Source organism: Macaca thibetana, chromosome 10 (genome assembly GCF_024542745.1).
Source record: "Macaca thibetana thibetana isolate TM-01 chromosome 10, ASM2454274v1, whole genome shotgun sequence".
Taxonomy (NCBI): domain Eukaryota; kingdom Metazoa; phylum Chordata; class Mammalia; order Primates; family Cercopithecidae; genus Macaca; species Macaca thibetana.
In genome coordinates this window covers 382720-395605 of record NC_065587.1, presented here as the reverse complement: position 1 = coordinate 395605, position 12886 = coordinate 382720, and the positions used below count along the sequence as shown (strand labels likewise).

The window sequence follows — 12886 nt, the reverse complement described above, 5'->3', positions numbered from 1 at the left end:
CGTCTCTAGTAAAAATAAAAAAATTAGCCGGGCGCAGTGGCGGGCGCCTGTAGTCCCAGTTACTCGGGAGGCTGAGGCAGGAGAATGGCGTGAACCTGGGAGGCGGAGCTTGCAGTGAGCTGAGATCTGGCCACTGCACTCCAGCCTGGGTGACAGAGCGAGACCCCGTCTCAAAAAAAAAAAATCCTTGTATGCTCTGACATGTTTCCTCCAGTGGTGACATTTTCTAAAACACTAGTAGAATATCACAACTAGAATATTGATGTGAATATGTGAATATGATCCATTGATCATTATGGGCTCAAAAAAAATAGAGGTTCTTTTTTCTTTTTTTGGAGTTAGAATCTCACTCTGTCCCCCAGGCTGGAGTGCTGTGGTGCGATCTTGGCCCATTGCAACCTCTGCTTCCTAGGTTCAAGCAATTCTCATGCCTCAGCCTCCCGAGTAGCTGGGATTAACAGGCACCTACCACCACATCTGGCTAATTTTTACATTGTTAGTAGAGACCACGTTGGCCAGGCTGGTCTTGAATTCCTGAGATCAAGTGATCCGCCTGCCTTGACCTCCCACAAGTGCCATGATCACAGGCGTGAGCCACCACGCCCAGCCTAGGGTTATTTTTTCTTAAATGTTTGGAAGAATTTATTGGTAAGGCCGTTAAACCTTCTCTGTATAGAGAGCCTATTAATTATAGATTTTGTGGGGTTTTATTATGTTCTGGAATTGATTTTGTTTCTTGTCAGTTTAGATAAGTACTTTTTTTAAGGAAGTTTCTTTTCTAAATTTACAAAAACTGGCATAAAATTGTTTCTGTTAATTTCTCATAGTACATCAGGTGTGGTGGCTCCTGCGTGTTACCACAGCATTTTGGGAGGCTGAGGTGGGAGGATCACTTGAGCTCAGAAGATGGAGGCTGCAGTGAGCTATGATCGCACCACTGCACTCCAGCCTGGGCGACAGAGTGAGACCCTGTCTCAAAAAAAAAAGAAAAAAAAAACTACAAACCTCTCATCGTAGTTTTTATTTCTTTTTTTTTTTTTTTTTTTTTTTTTTGAGACGGAGTGTCGCTCTGTTGTCCAGGCTGGAGTGTAGTGGCCGCATCTCAGCTCACTGCAAGCTCCGCCTCCCGGGTCTACGCCATTCTCCTGCCTCAGCCTCCCGAGTAGCTGGGACTACAGGCGCCCGCCACCTCAACCGGCTAGTTTTTTTTGTATTTTTTAGTAGAGACGGGGTTTCACCGTATTAGCCAGGCTGGTCTCGATCTCCTGACCACGTGATCCGCCCGTCTCGGCCTCCCAAAGTGCTGGGATTACAGGCTTGAGCCACTGCGCCCGGCCCGTAGTTTTTATTTCTGTAGGATCTTTAGTGATGTCCCTTGTTTCATTCTTGATATTGTTATTTGCATCCTCTGTTTTGTCCTTAGTCTTTCTAGAAGTTTAATCATCCTTTTCGAAGAGCCGTCCTCCTCTCCTCCTCCCCTGCCCCCTCCTTCCCCTCCTCTTCCTTCTTCCCTTCTCTTTTCCCACCGATCCTTTTCCTACTCTCCCTCCTCGTCGCAGCACTGGGGAGTGAGGCTGAGGCCCTGCAGCCAGGTGGGCCTTCTCTGTGTTCCCATTGTTTCCAGTGGAGGGCTGGGTCTACCCCAGCCCCCAGCCCAGTAGCCTGGACATAGCAGACACTTATCTCTGTAGGCTGAGTTGAGCTGAATTTGCAGCAAGCCCAGCCTTCAACTCTCCACTGTTACCTCAGATCCACCATCTGAGCAGCTCACTGCGTCTGTGATGGGTGCTGTGCCTCCCCGTGGCCTCACGCTTAGCTGTCTACACTTCGTTGGTACTGGTCATCAGCCAGCCACAGAAGGCCTCTTTTTCTTTTCTAAAGCCTCAGTCTTCTTTCCCCTTCAGCTGCTCACTGGTTTTGGTCAGCAGCTGGCATCTTGTGCACTCTGTGCTCCCTGAGTGTGTGTTCTAGGCCTGGGGCTGCCAGCGATGGCCATCAGCTCAGCTCAGCTCTGTCTACACCATTCGTTTCTATTGGAAAAACCCGAACCAGTAGGTATTGAATGGCAGCTTCTCACACAGCCTGTGGTGCCCCGCCTGGGACAGCTGTGTCCTGTCAGTGCAGAGCCACAGCTGTCCCTGTGCAGCGGCCTCCCCCTACCAGGCCCTCACATACACCACTGCCTGGTAGAATTCTCTGCCTGTCCCTTGAGAGAGCTTTCTTACAATCTTGTCTGGGTCTTTCCGTTATTTCTGCTTGATATAATTAACAGTTCAACTTTCCCGTGAGAGTTTTTGAAGGAGGAGTCTCATGGTTGTCAGGGTCAGCCCTGCCTGCCTCTCAGGTGTGTGTGATTTCAGGTGATTACATTTTTGAAGAAGAAGGACAAGTTCATCAGCCTGGTGTTGAAGCACATCGGCACCTCAGCGCTTATGGACCTGCTGCTGCGCCTGGTCAGCTGTGTGGAGCCAGCCGGGCTCCGGCAGGAAGTCCTGCATGTGAGTCCAGGAGTCCTCCCAGTTCCCGAGGGCAGGGGTGCTGCAGGAAGCCAGCTGGTTAAGTGCAGGAGCTCACAGCACCAGGGCGCCCGGCCCTCATCTCTTCACCCAGCGTGCACTTCTCCATGGGGCTGTTAGGGGTTCTTGTCAAGGATTGTGGCCTGCACCTTTCCCACTGTTCTGACTCAACTTGCTCAGAAGCGCGGAGCAGAGAGGTCCGTTCTCTCTGCAGTCTCCAGCCTCCTGCTCTGTGAAGAGGCTGAAATGGACTTATCTTGCCTGCCTCCTTTTCCCCTGCCAGCGCCCACCCCTGTGGCTTAGAGCAGGAGGTCAGTGAGGTGCTGGCCCTGCGTCCAGGCCTGTGCCTGCCAGGAGAGCCCTGGTGGACAGCAGTTACCTGCAGAGCCCCATTGTTTACCCTGGAGTGTGCATGCGTCTGTTCTGATGGTGTTTAGTCAGTGAGAGCAGGTGCTATAGTTCCCGAAAAGAGGAGGATGCCCCCCAGAGAAGTCCGGGAAATCCATGCCGCACAAACTTCCACTCACTGTTTGGCCAGCTTTGTTTATGGTGAGATTTAAAATAGAGTAGAGGCCGGGCGCGGTGGCTCTCACCTGTCATCCCAGCACTTTGGGAGGCGGAGGTGGGCGGGTCATGAGGTCAGGAGATGGAGACCATCCTGGCTAATATGGTGAAACCCTGTCTCTACTAAAAATACAAAAAATAGCCAGGTGTGGTGGCGGCCCCTGTAGTCCCAGCTACTCGGGAGGCTGAGGCAGGAGAATGGTGTGAACCTGGGAGGCGGAGCTTGCAGTGAGCCGAGATCGCACCACTGCACTCCAGCCTGGGTGACAGAGCGAGACTCTGTCTCAAAAAAAAATAAATAAATAAAATAGAGTAAACTGTGAGGCCCTCTCCCTGTTTCCCAGCTCCTAGAATCTGGACTCATCCAGGTGGTCACTGTCACTCTGAGGTTAGTAATGCTTCCTCAGGGAGCAGCTTCTCACTGGGCATGACCGACCGTCACCCACCTTTGCGCAGTGGACGCAGGGAATGACTGACCGTCACCCACCTTTGCACAGTGGACACAGGATCAGTACTAGCTGTGGTCATAGCCGTTAGTGGGAAGCCTGCAGAACTGTACATCAGGCAGCCTTTTAGCTGCTTTACTTGATTCACTTCACAAAGTAGCCACGTGGGGACAGGTCATCCCATTCTGGGATAAGGAATTTAGGCACAGGGCACAGCAGTGCGGTGTGGGAGCCAGATGTGGCCCAGACCTGCCGGACCCCGACACTCACACTGGGCCCCCGTTGCCCATGAGCTTGACCCCACAGTGTTCCTGTGGCCTCGCCAGGGTGGATTTACTCTTCCTCATCCTGGGAAGGCCCCAGTGCTGCAGGGAACAGCTGAGGCTTCTCTGGCTTCAGCATCCAGCAGGTTCCTGAGCTGTGGCCCGTGTGGCTCATTTGCACCCTGGTCCTTAGAGAGAAATCCTGAAGACAGAGCTTACATGTGCACCGTTAGGGCAGAGGCATGGTGGTCACCCCTTATTATCTTTTCAACTACTTCCAGGACCTCCCAAAACTCAGTCATTTTGTGTTATTTGTGTTCTTTCTGGGTCTGGGACGTGTCAGGCAGAGTCTATTCTAGAAAACGGGTGCAGTGCTGCGCTGAAGGGGAAAGGTTCCTGCTGTTTACTTAGACGTGAGCAGCGACACTGAAAGGCCTCTTTTTCTCTTTCAGTGGCTGAATGAAGAGAAAGTCATCCAGAGGCTTGTGGAGTTGATCCACCCGAGCCAGGATGAAGATGTGAGTGTGCTGCTTACCAAGCTTCGTGCATGCTAGCCCAGGCCTGTGGCTGCTGGGCCATCTACTGCTGCCGGCCAAGGGAGTGAGGGAGGGGCAAGTCATCCCTTTCCTAAGATGAGGATCTGTTGGGTACTTTTCTCTCTTTAATCAAGCACTGACTTCTAGGCTGTTTTTTTTTTTTGGTTTTTTTTGTTTTTTGTTTTTTGAGGTGGAGTTTCGCTCTTGTTGCCCAGGCTAGAGTGCAATGAGGCGATCTTGGCTCACTGCAGCCTCCGCCTCTCGGGTTCAAGCGATTCTCCTGCTCACCCAGGCAGGTAAGCCACCACACCTGGCCTCTAGGCTGTTTTCTTGTTGTTTAAATAGAGAGGAGGTCTCACTACATTGCTCAGGCTGTTCTCAAACACCTGGCCTCAAGTGATCCTCCTACCTCAGCCTCCTAAAGTGCCGTGGTTACAGGAGTGAGCCACCATGCCTGGCCTAGGCTTTTTTTCCTTAGCTGAAAAATAATATATGTGTATGATAAAAACAATTCTAGGACAGGCGCGGTGGCTCATGCCTGTAATTCCAGCACTTTGGGAGGCTGAGGCAGGCTGATCACTTGAGGTGATGAGTTTTGAGACCAGCCTGGCCAACATGGCGAAACCCTGTCTCTACTAAAAATTAGCCAGGCGTGGTGGAGGGTGCCTATAATCCCAGCCACTCAGGAGGCTGAGGCACGAGAATCACTCGAACCCGGGAAGGGGAGCTTGTAGTGAGTCGAGATCGCACGGCTGCACTCCAGCCTGGGCGACAGCGAGATTCTGTCTCAACAAACAAACAAAAGAACAATTCTAATAGAATTGTATTGGTCGTCTGCGACTGAATAGCAAATTACCCTGAAACGTAGTTGCTTATGGCAAGTATTTTTACCTGTAGCAGTATCAGCTTCTGTGGATCAGGCATCTGAATGTGGCTTAGTGGCTCTTCTGCTCATTCTCTCACAAAGTGCAGTCATCTCAGAGCTCCCCTGGGGTAGAGGCCAGCTCCATGGTCACAGATGGGTTGGCAGCATACAGTTCCTCAGGGCTGTGGGCCGAGGCCACCCTCGTCATTGTACCACGTGGGCCTCTCCACAGGGCAGCACACGACGTGGAGCTGAGCTTTCCCCTCACTCTTACTGTATTTGGCTCTTTAGAGCTGGGTGGCTGGGTCCAGCCCACACTAAAAGAGATGGGGGCTATAGGGGCATGAACTCCAGGAGGGGATTGTTAGGGGCCCCCTAGAAGCCACCCACCCTGGAAGCACCTAAGGTGACAATGGGGCTCCCTGTGGTGATGCCTGTTCAGAGTTTGGGGTACATCCCAGCAGACCTTTTCCTAGCATTACACGTATCTATCTATACATACAACCACGCGTCCTTGGCAAATTGGAAAACAGTGGTGCTGACTCGTGTCTGAGGCCTTCACCGCTGCCTGGCCAATCACCCTGCTTCGTTCTCTGTCAGCCCACAGGGCTGATCAGACAAATGGGAGAGGCCACACTGGCGTCTGTAGGAAGCGAGGAGGCCACCCTGCCTGAGAACCAGAGTCCACCCATGCATGTGGGTGTTGTGGACTGATGGCCTGTCCTGGGTCCCAAAGGCAGAGCTCAGGGCTAATCTGGCTGCTTTCTTTTCTCCCTAAAACACTCCTGTGAGTGTTTGCCCCTCCGTCTTCCCACAGCATGTGAGCCAATGCTGCAACGAGTCGGGTTGTTTCTCTCTGAATCACATTTGTCTTCCCTAGAGAACAACCCCGGCATTGTCAGCAGGGGCAGGTTCCCATCAGGGATTGTGTGTTAATGTTTCCCTAGAAAAGTTGAGTCCTCTGTTTTCTTGGTAGCAACTTCCCTATTTTCATCAGCTTACAGGACTCATTCTGAATAACAGCAGCTACTTATTACCACATTTAAAATACAGTATCAATAACATGGCCACATATTCAGTATATTTCAAAACGTGGATCACAGGTATAGCCCAGTATCTGCATTGCATATCTGACCATTATTAGCCCTGTTTTGAATTCCTAAAGATAGTTCAATGCAGCTTTAAAAAAAGAAAAATCTAACCAGATCTACATTTTGACAACAGAAAAGGCATACTCGAGCTTCTTTGAAATGAAGCTGTTGTCTGGAATCTTTGTAGAAAACTGGTTTAGAGAAAGTCCCACATCCTTTTTTTTTTTTGGAGACGGAGTCTCGCTCTGTTGCCCAGGCTGGAGTGCAGTGGCGCGATCTCGGCTCACTGCAGGCTCCACCTCCCGGGTTCACGCTATTCTCCTGCCTCAACCTCCCAAGTAGCTGGGACTACAGGCGCCTGCCACCATGCCCGGCTAATTTTTTGTATTTTTAGTAGAGATGGCGTTTCACTGTGTTAGCCAGGATGGTCTTGATCTCCTGACCTGATGATCCGCCCGCCTCGGCCTCCCAAAGTGCTGGGATTACAGGCCAGAGCCATTAGACCCAGGCAAAAGTCCCACATCTTTTAAAAAAAAAAAAGAAAGAATTTAACATCACAATGGTATTGAATAACAACAGAAGTCTAGCATCTGCCAGAGAAGCAGCAGGACTCGTGCCCTGTGTGCCTGCCAGGGCTGGTCCTGCTGTTTCTTCTCCACACTGAGGGGCTCTGTGTTTCCCTTGTCTTTTCAGAGGCAGTCAAATGCTTCTCAGACTCTCTGTGACATAGTTAGGCTGGGCAGAGACCAGGGCAGTCAGCTGCAAGAGGCTCTGGAGCCAGACCCCCTCCTCACAGCGCTGGAGTCGTGAGTGCTGGTGGGCCGTGGTGCTGGTGGGCCTCCCTTTCTGGGTCATGGGGACATCGCTGAGCCTCGCTCTGAGCACCAGGACATGCTGCCACCTCCTCTGATTCACATTCGAATGAACCCCAGGTTCAGAGCCCGTGTTAACTGGGGGCCTATTTCCAGAGGGAGGGGTCTCCAGAGGAGCCACCTGGCGGGTCTAGAGAGTGGGCCAGCAGCAGCAGGAGTGTCCTGAGAACCCTGGCGCCTGGCCTTGAGCCTGAGCAGGTTTAGGGTTTTGCTGGGGTCCTCCACGGGGAGCAAGGAGCATCCTTGCATCCTTTGTGTGTGTGTCTGCTCTGCCAGGCAGTGAGTGACCTCTGTGTGTGTCTCTTGTGTGTGTGTCTGATCTGCCAGGCAGTGACCTCTGTGTGTGTCCAGCAGGCAGGACTGTGTGGAGCAGCTTCTGAAGAACATGTTTGATGGAGACCGGACGGAGAGTTGCCTCGTTAGCGGGACTCAGGTGTTACTCACCTTGCTGGAAACCAGGCGGGTTGGGTGAGTCTCATGAGGAGAAATCGTATGGAGCTGAACTTGGTGCTTCAGTGACTGGCAGCCCACATGAGCAGTCTGGATTATGTCATTTGTGTTTTTAATTTTTGATTATGCAAGTAATAACACAGATAGATTTCCCTTGTTGAAGGCTTGACTTTATGGCTGCGGCCAAGTCCCTTTGGACCCTCATCATCACTGGTGCTTCCTCTCCAGCCTGAAGCTGCTCGTTGTGACTAGTTGGCGATGCAGGTGTCGACATGTGTGGAGCAGGTGTGGTTGGCAGGTTTTCCCTGAGGACTGTTGTGACAAGTCCCCACAGCTCCTGTGTGTGTGTGTGTGCGTGTGTGTGTGGCAGGGTTTCCACAGCTCCTGTGTGTGCGTGTGTGTGTGTGTGTGGCAGGGTTTCCACAGCTCCTGTGTGTGCGCGTGTGTGTGTGTATGTGGCAGGGTTTCCACAGCTCCTGTGTGCGCGTGTGTGTGTGTGGCAGGGTTTCCACAGCTCCTGTGTGTGCGCGTGTGTGTGTGTATGTGGCAGGGTTTCCACAGCTCCTGTGTGTGTGTGTGTGTGTGTGGCAGGGTTTCCACAGCTCCTGTGTGTGTGTGTGTGTGGCAGGGTTTCCACAGCTCCTGTGTGTGTGTGTGTGTGTGGCAGGGTTTCCACAGCTCCTGTGTGTGTGTGTGCGTGTGTGTGTGTGGGGCAGGGTTTCTACAGCTCCTGTGTGTGCGTGTGTGTGTGTGTGGCAGGGTTTCCACAGCTCCTGTGTGTGTGTGTGTGTGTGGCAGGGTTTCCACAGCTCCTGTGTGTGTGCGTGTGTGTGTGTGGCAGGGTTTCCACAGCTCCTGTGTGTGTGTGTGTGTGCGTGTGTGTGTGTGGCAGGGTTTCCACAGCTCCTGTGTGTGTGCGCGTGTGTGTGTGTGGCAGGGTTTCCACAGCTCCTGTGTGTGCGTGTGTGTGTGTGTGGCAGGGTTTCCACAGCTCCTGTGTGTGTGTGTGTGTGTGTGGCAGGGTTTCCACAGCTCCTGTGTGTGTGCGTGTGTGTGTGTGTGGCAGGGTTTCCACAGCTCCTGTGTGTGTGTGTGTGTGTGTGTGTGTGTGTGGCAGGGTTTCCACAGCTCCTGTGTGTGTGTGTGTGTGTGTGTGTGGCAGGGTTTCCACAGCTCCTGTGTGTGTGTGTGTGTGTGTGTGGCAGGGTTTCCACAGCTCCTGTGTGTGTGTGTGTGTGTGTGTGGCAGGGTTTCCACAGCTCCTGTGTGTGTGTGTGTGTGTGTGTGTGTGGGGCAGGGTTTCCACAGCTCCTGTGTGTGTGTGCGTGTGTGTGTGTGGCAGGGTTTCCACAGCTCCTGTGTGTGTGTGTGTGTGTGTGTGTGGCAGGGTTTCCACAGCTCCTGTGTGTGTGTGTGTGTGTGTGTGGCAGGGTTTCCACAGCTCCTGTGTGTGCGTGTGTGTGTGTGTGGCAGGGTTTCCACAGCTCCTGTGTGTGTGTGTGTGTGTGTGGCAGGGTTTCCACAGCTCCTGTGTGTGGGGGGGGGGGGGGGCAGGGTTTCCACAGCTCCTGTGTGTGCGTGTGTGTGTGTGGGGGGCAGGGTTTCCACAGCTCCTGTGTGTGCGTGTGTGTGTGTGTGTGTGTGGCAGGGTTTCCACAGCTCCTGTGTGTGTGTGTGTGTGTGTGTGGCAGGGTTTCCACAGCTCCTGTGTGTGTGTGTGTGTGTGTGTGTGGCAGGGTTTCCACAGCTCCTGTGTGTGCGCGTGTGTGTGTGTGGCAGGGTTTCCACAGCTCCTGTGTGTGTGTGTGCGTGTGTGTGTGTGGCAGGGTTTCCGCAGCTCCTGTGTGTGTGTGTGTGTGTGTGTGTGTGGCAGGGTTTCCACAGCTCCTGTGTGTGCGTGTGTGTGTGTGGTGGCAGGGTTTCCACAGCTCCTGTGTGTGCGTGTGTGTGTGTGTGTGGCAGGGTTTCCACAGCTCCTGTGTGTGCGTGTGTGTGTGTGTGTGGCAGGGTTTCCACAGCTCCTGTGTGTGCGTGTGTGTGTGTGTGTGTGTCAGGGTTTCCACAGCTCCTGTGTGTGTGTGTGTGTGGCAGGGTTTCCACAGCTCCTGTGTGTGTGTGTGTGTGTGTGTGGGGCAGGGTTTCCACAGCTCCTGTGTGTGCGTGTGTGTGGGGCAGGGTTTCCACAGCTCCTGTGTGTGTGTGTGTGTGTGTGTGGCAGGGTTTCCACCGCGACGCACAGTTATATATACATGTGTTTATCTCCCAGGCAGACACTGGCCCTCACAGGGTGGGGCTGTGGCATTAGCACTTGGTTCCCAGGCGACTGTCCTCCGTTGCACTTTCTCGTTCATCAGGTGTCATTTCTGTACCCACTGTGCACTAACACAGGCCCAAGGAGTCAGAGAACTGAGACACAGCCCCTTCCCTTTAATTGCTCCCATCTGGCACAGGAGGCCAGTGTGTGGACAGCCAGGGTGATGCAGAGTGGCGAGTGCCGTAGACATGCACCCTGTGCCTCAGGGCTCACAAGAAGGGACCCACATGGGGCTGGTGGGTGGAGCCTCGCAGTCAGGCACGTTTTCCCTGAGAGGCCGCATCTGGCAGAGACCACCTGGGATGAGGCAGTGAGGGGGTCCCAGTGTGGACACAAGCATGGGGCAATATGTGGCAGAGGAGAGTGGAGCTTGCTCGGAGGAGCTCCTTTGCTGTGAGCCCACACCGCTATCCTCAGTTGCAGCTGTTGGAGGCCTGTTGAGGCACGACAGTGAATAGGCAGAGACAGAGGAGTCAGCAGCAGAAGTGAGTTCAGGTGAAAGTTGAATTGGTTTGAGGATATAGGTGCTGGAGACCCTTCTCTGACCCCAGGTAGAAATTTCAGGAAGTGTTTGAAACTGTTTCTCTGGATCACAGTGTGGCCTAGAAGGCCCTCAGGTCACAGAAGGCTGGGCAGTGCCAAAGCCTTTCAAGCAGTTGAAACTCCGAGCAGGACGCCCATCAGGCGCAAATGGAAAGACAGTTGAGTGGAGAGTCTGTGAGGGAGGCATTGGGACAGGGGGGTGTGGTTGGCCTGCCAGATGCCCAGGAGATCCTATAGTGTATGTCTCGAAAGGGCCGTATCAGTGTTCTCTGGGCATTTCCCCTCCTGGCCTGCCCCTGGCCCTTGAACCCCATCTGTGGATTCAGGTTCCCCACATGCCAGCGGGAACCTGATATCTCCAGGACATTTCCGTCGTCTCCATTCCATCACACGCGACGATGTCTAACTCTCCCAAGGTGACTGTAGCTCCCTTATTTCCGCATTCTGGGGAGAACGTAATTCAGCCCCCAACACTGATAGCCTGTGCTTTTTTAAAGTGAAAGAAAAAGGAACAATAAGAAAATGACAAGAAATTGACTTAACCTTGGTAGTGAGGTTGTTAGGACTGTCTCTGTCTCTCTTGTACTAATATTTATTTGTTAGCTTATTAACCAAAAATAGTGTTAAAATGTTGTCGTTTTTCTCTAGTTAGGCAAGTGGAATATTGATATTTTAATCTTCATAAATCCAGGAAAGCTGAGCCACTTCTGAGGCCCAGGCTCAACCCTACATGTGATGGAGGGGACTGTGTAAAAATCAGGAAAACAGAGAGAAGCCAGCTGTTTCTCTTTGATTCTTGTGCTGCTGCTGCTGCTGATTTTCAGACGGTGTCTTGCTCTGTCCCCCAGGTGGGAGTGCGGTGCCACAACCATATCTCAGTGCGGCCTCAGAGTCCTGAGCTCAAGCCATCCTCCTGCCTGTCCCTTGCAAAGTGCTGGGATTATAGGTGTGAGCCACTGCACCTCGCTCTCTGATTTTTGAAATTCTTTTGCTTATTACTTTAAAAAATATATGATTATGTATTATTTTTACAACTGGAAAGAGTGTTTAAATAAATATCTCAGACTTGCTTGAAAACACCACAGGGGCTGGGCATGGTGGCTCACACTTGTAATCCCAGCACTTTGGGAGGCAAGGCGGGCGATCACCTGAGGTCAGGTGATTGAGACCAGCCTGGCCAACATGGCGAAATCCTGTCTCTACTAAAAATACAAAAATTATCCGGGTGTGGTGGTCCATGCCTGTGGTGGTCCATGCCTGTAGTCCCAGCTACTCGGGAGGCTGAGGCAGGAGAATCACTTGAACCCAAGAGGTGGAGGTTGCAGTGAACTGAGATCGCATCATTGCACTCCAGCCTGGGTGACCAAGTGAGACTCCGGCTAAAAGTTAAAAAAAGAAGGTCCACACAGGAACATTGTGAAAGATACAGGGATAGCAGTGAAGGTTTTCAAAGCAGGAGGACAGAGCAGCACCCCACCGGTGCTGGGGGCAGTGAGTCCTGTGTCACTTGCCCTTTCTCCATGTTCTCGGATGTCACAAGCAATCATCTTCCTGAAGGTCTTTAGTGCCTTTCTCTTCTATCTGTACCAGTCACCAGATCACGTGTGGAGACCTTGGGTAGCTGCAGTCCTCTAGGATTTATTTTTGGGAAGTTAAAGAGGTCTCCTTCTGGAAGAAGAGGATGCACTGAGTTGCTGGTGAGGTTGGACAGGGCCCTGGTGTCCCCGGTCTCCATCTGCTTTCCTCATCCACAGGACAGAGGGCTTGGTGGACTCCTTTTCTCAGGGACTGGAAAGGTCATACACTGTCAGCAGCAGTGTACTACACGGCATCGAGCCTCGGCTGAAGGACTTCCACCAGCTCCTGCTCAACCCCCCCAAGGTAAATGGCCGTGGCGACTGCTGAGTGCCTTTGGAGGCCTCGCAGGGGAGGTTGATTTGCAGGGAGGAGAACCCACAGCCTGTCCCATAGGAAGCAGAGTGTGGAGTGAATGTGTTCTAAGACAGCCGTTCCCACCCCCCCACTTGAGAAGCACCGGGTAGGTGCCAAAACACATTTTCAGGACTGCTCTCCCAGATCTGCAAGTGCTCTTCTCTGCCTCTGCAGCTGACCTGGAGGTCACCACAGGCCTGGCCTCCAAGTTGGGGGCACCTAGCTAAGGGATGCTGGGCTCCTGAGAGAGGGGACCGGGGGTGGCAGGGGAGGCCCCTTGCCCCGCTCAGCAGCACTGGGCAGTGCGTGGGTCATGTTGAGGAGGGTGAAGCACACAAAGGCTCCTCCTGGCTCAGACTGCCAGCCAGGCGACTGCCCATCCCGTCTCACCCTCCCCAGACACAACGCCCCCCACCCCGCGCTGCGTAGCGCCCTCCTGACCTACAGCTCAGTTCCTCTCACTCGCCACCTTGGTAAGATCCACCTGCCCCCCT

General features: G+C 52.9%; 1 protein-coding gene across 18 annotated transcripts in view; it reads left to right on the top strand.

The window, feature by feature from the left end:
• Nucleotides 1-12886, top strand: part of PPP6R2 (protein phosphatase 6 regulatory subunit 2) — a 100511-nt gene that overhangs the window by 65492 nt on the left and 22133 nt on the right. For 13 of the 18 annotated variants that reach the window (XM_050745743.1, XM_050745738.1, XM_050745736.1 and 10 more), the window contains 5 exons: nucleotides 2361-2498; nucleotides 4242-4307; nucleotides 6975-7087; nucleotides 7505-7621; nucleotides 12215-12341. In XM_050745743.1, coding sequence (XP_050601700.1) covers nucleotides 2361-2498; nucleotides 4242-4307; nucleotides 6975-7087; nucleotides 7505-7621; nucleotides 12215-12341 — 561 coding nt within the window. The remainder of the gene's footprint in view (nucleotides 1-2360; nucleotides 2499-4241; nucleotides 4308-6974; nucleotides 7088-7504; nucleotides 7622-12214; nucleotides 12342-12886) is intronic. The other 5 variants (XM_050745739.1, XM_050745737.1, XM_050745735.1 and 2 more) reach the window with 1 other exon arrangement.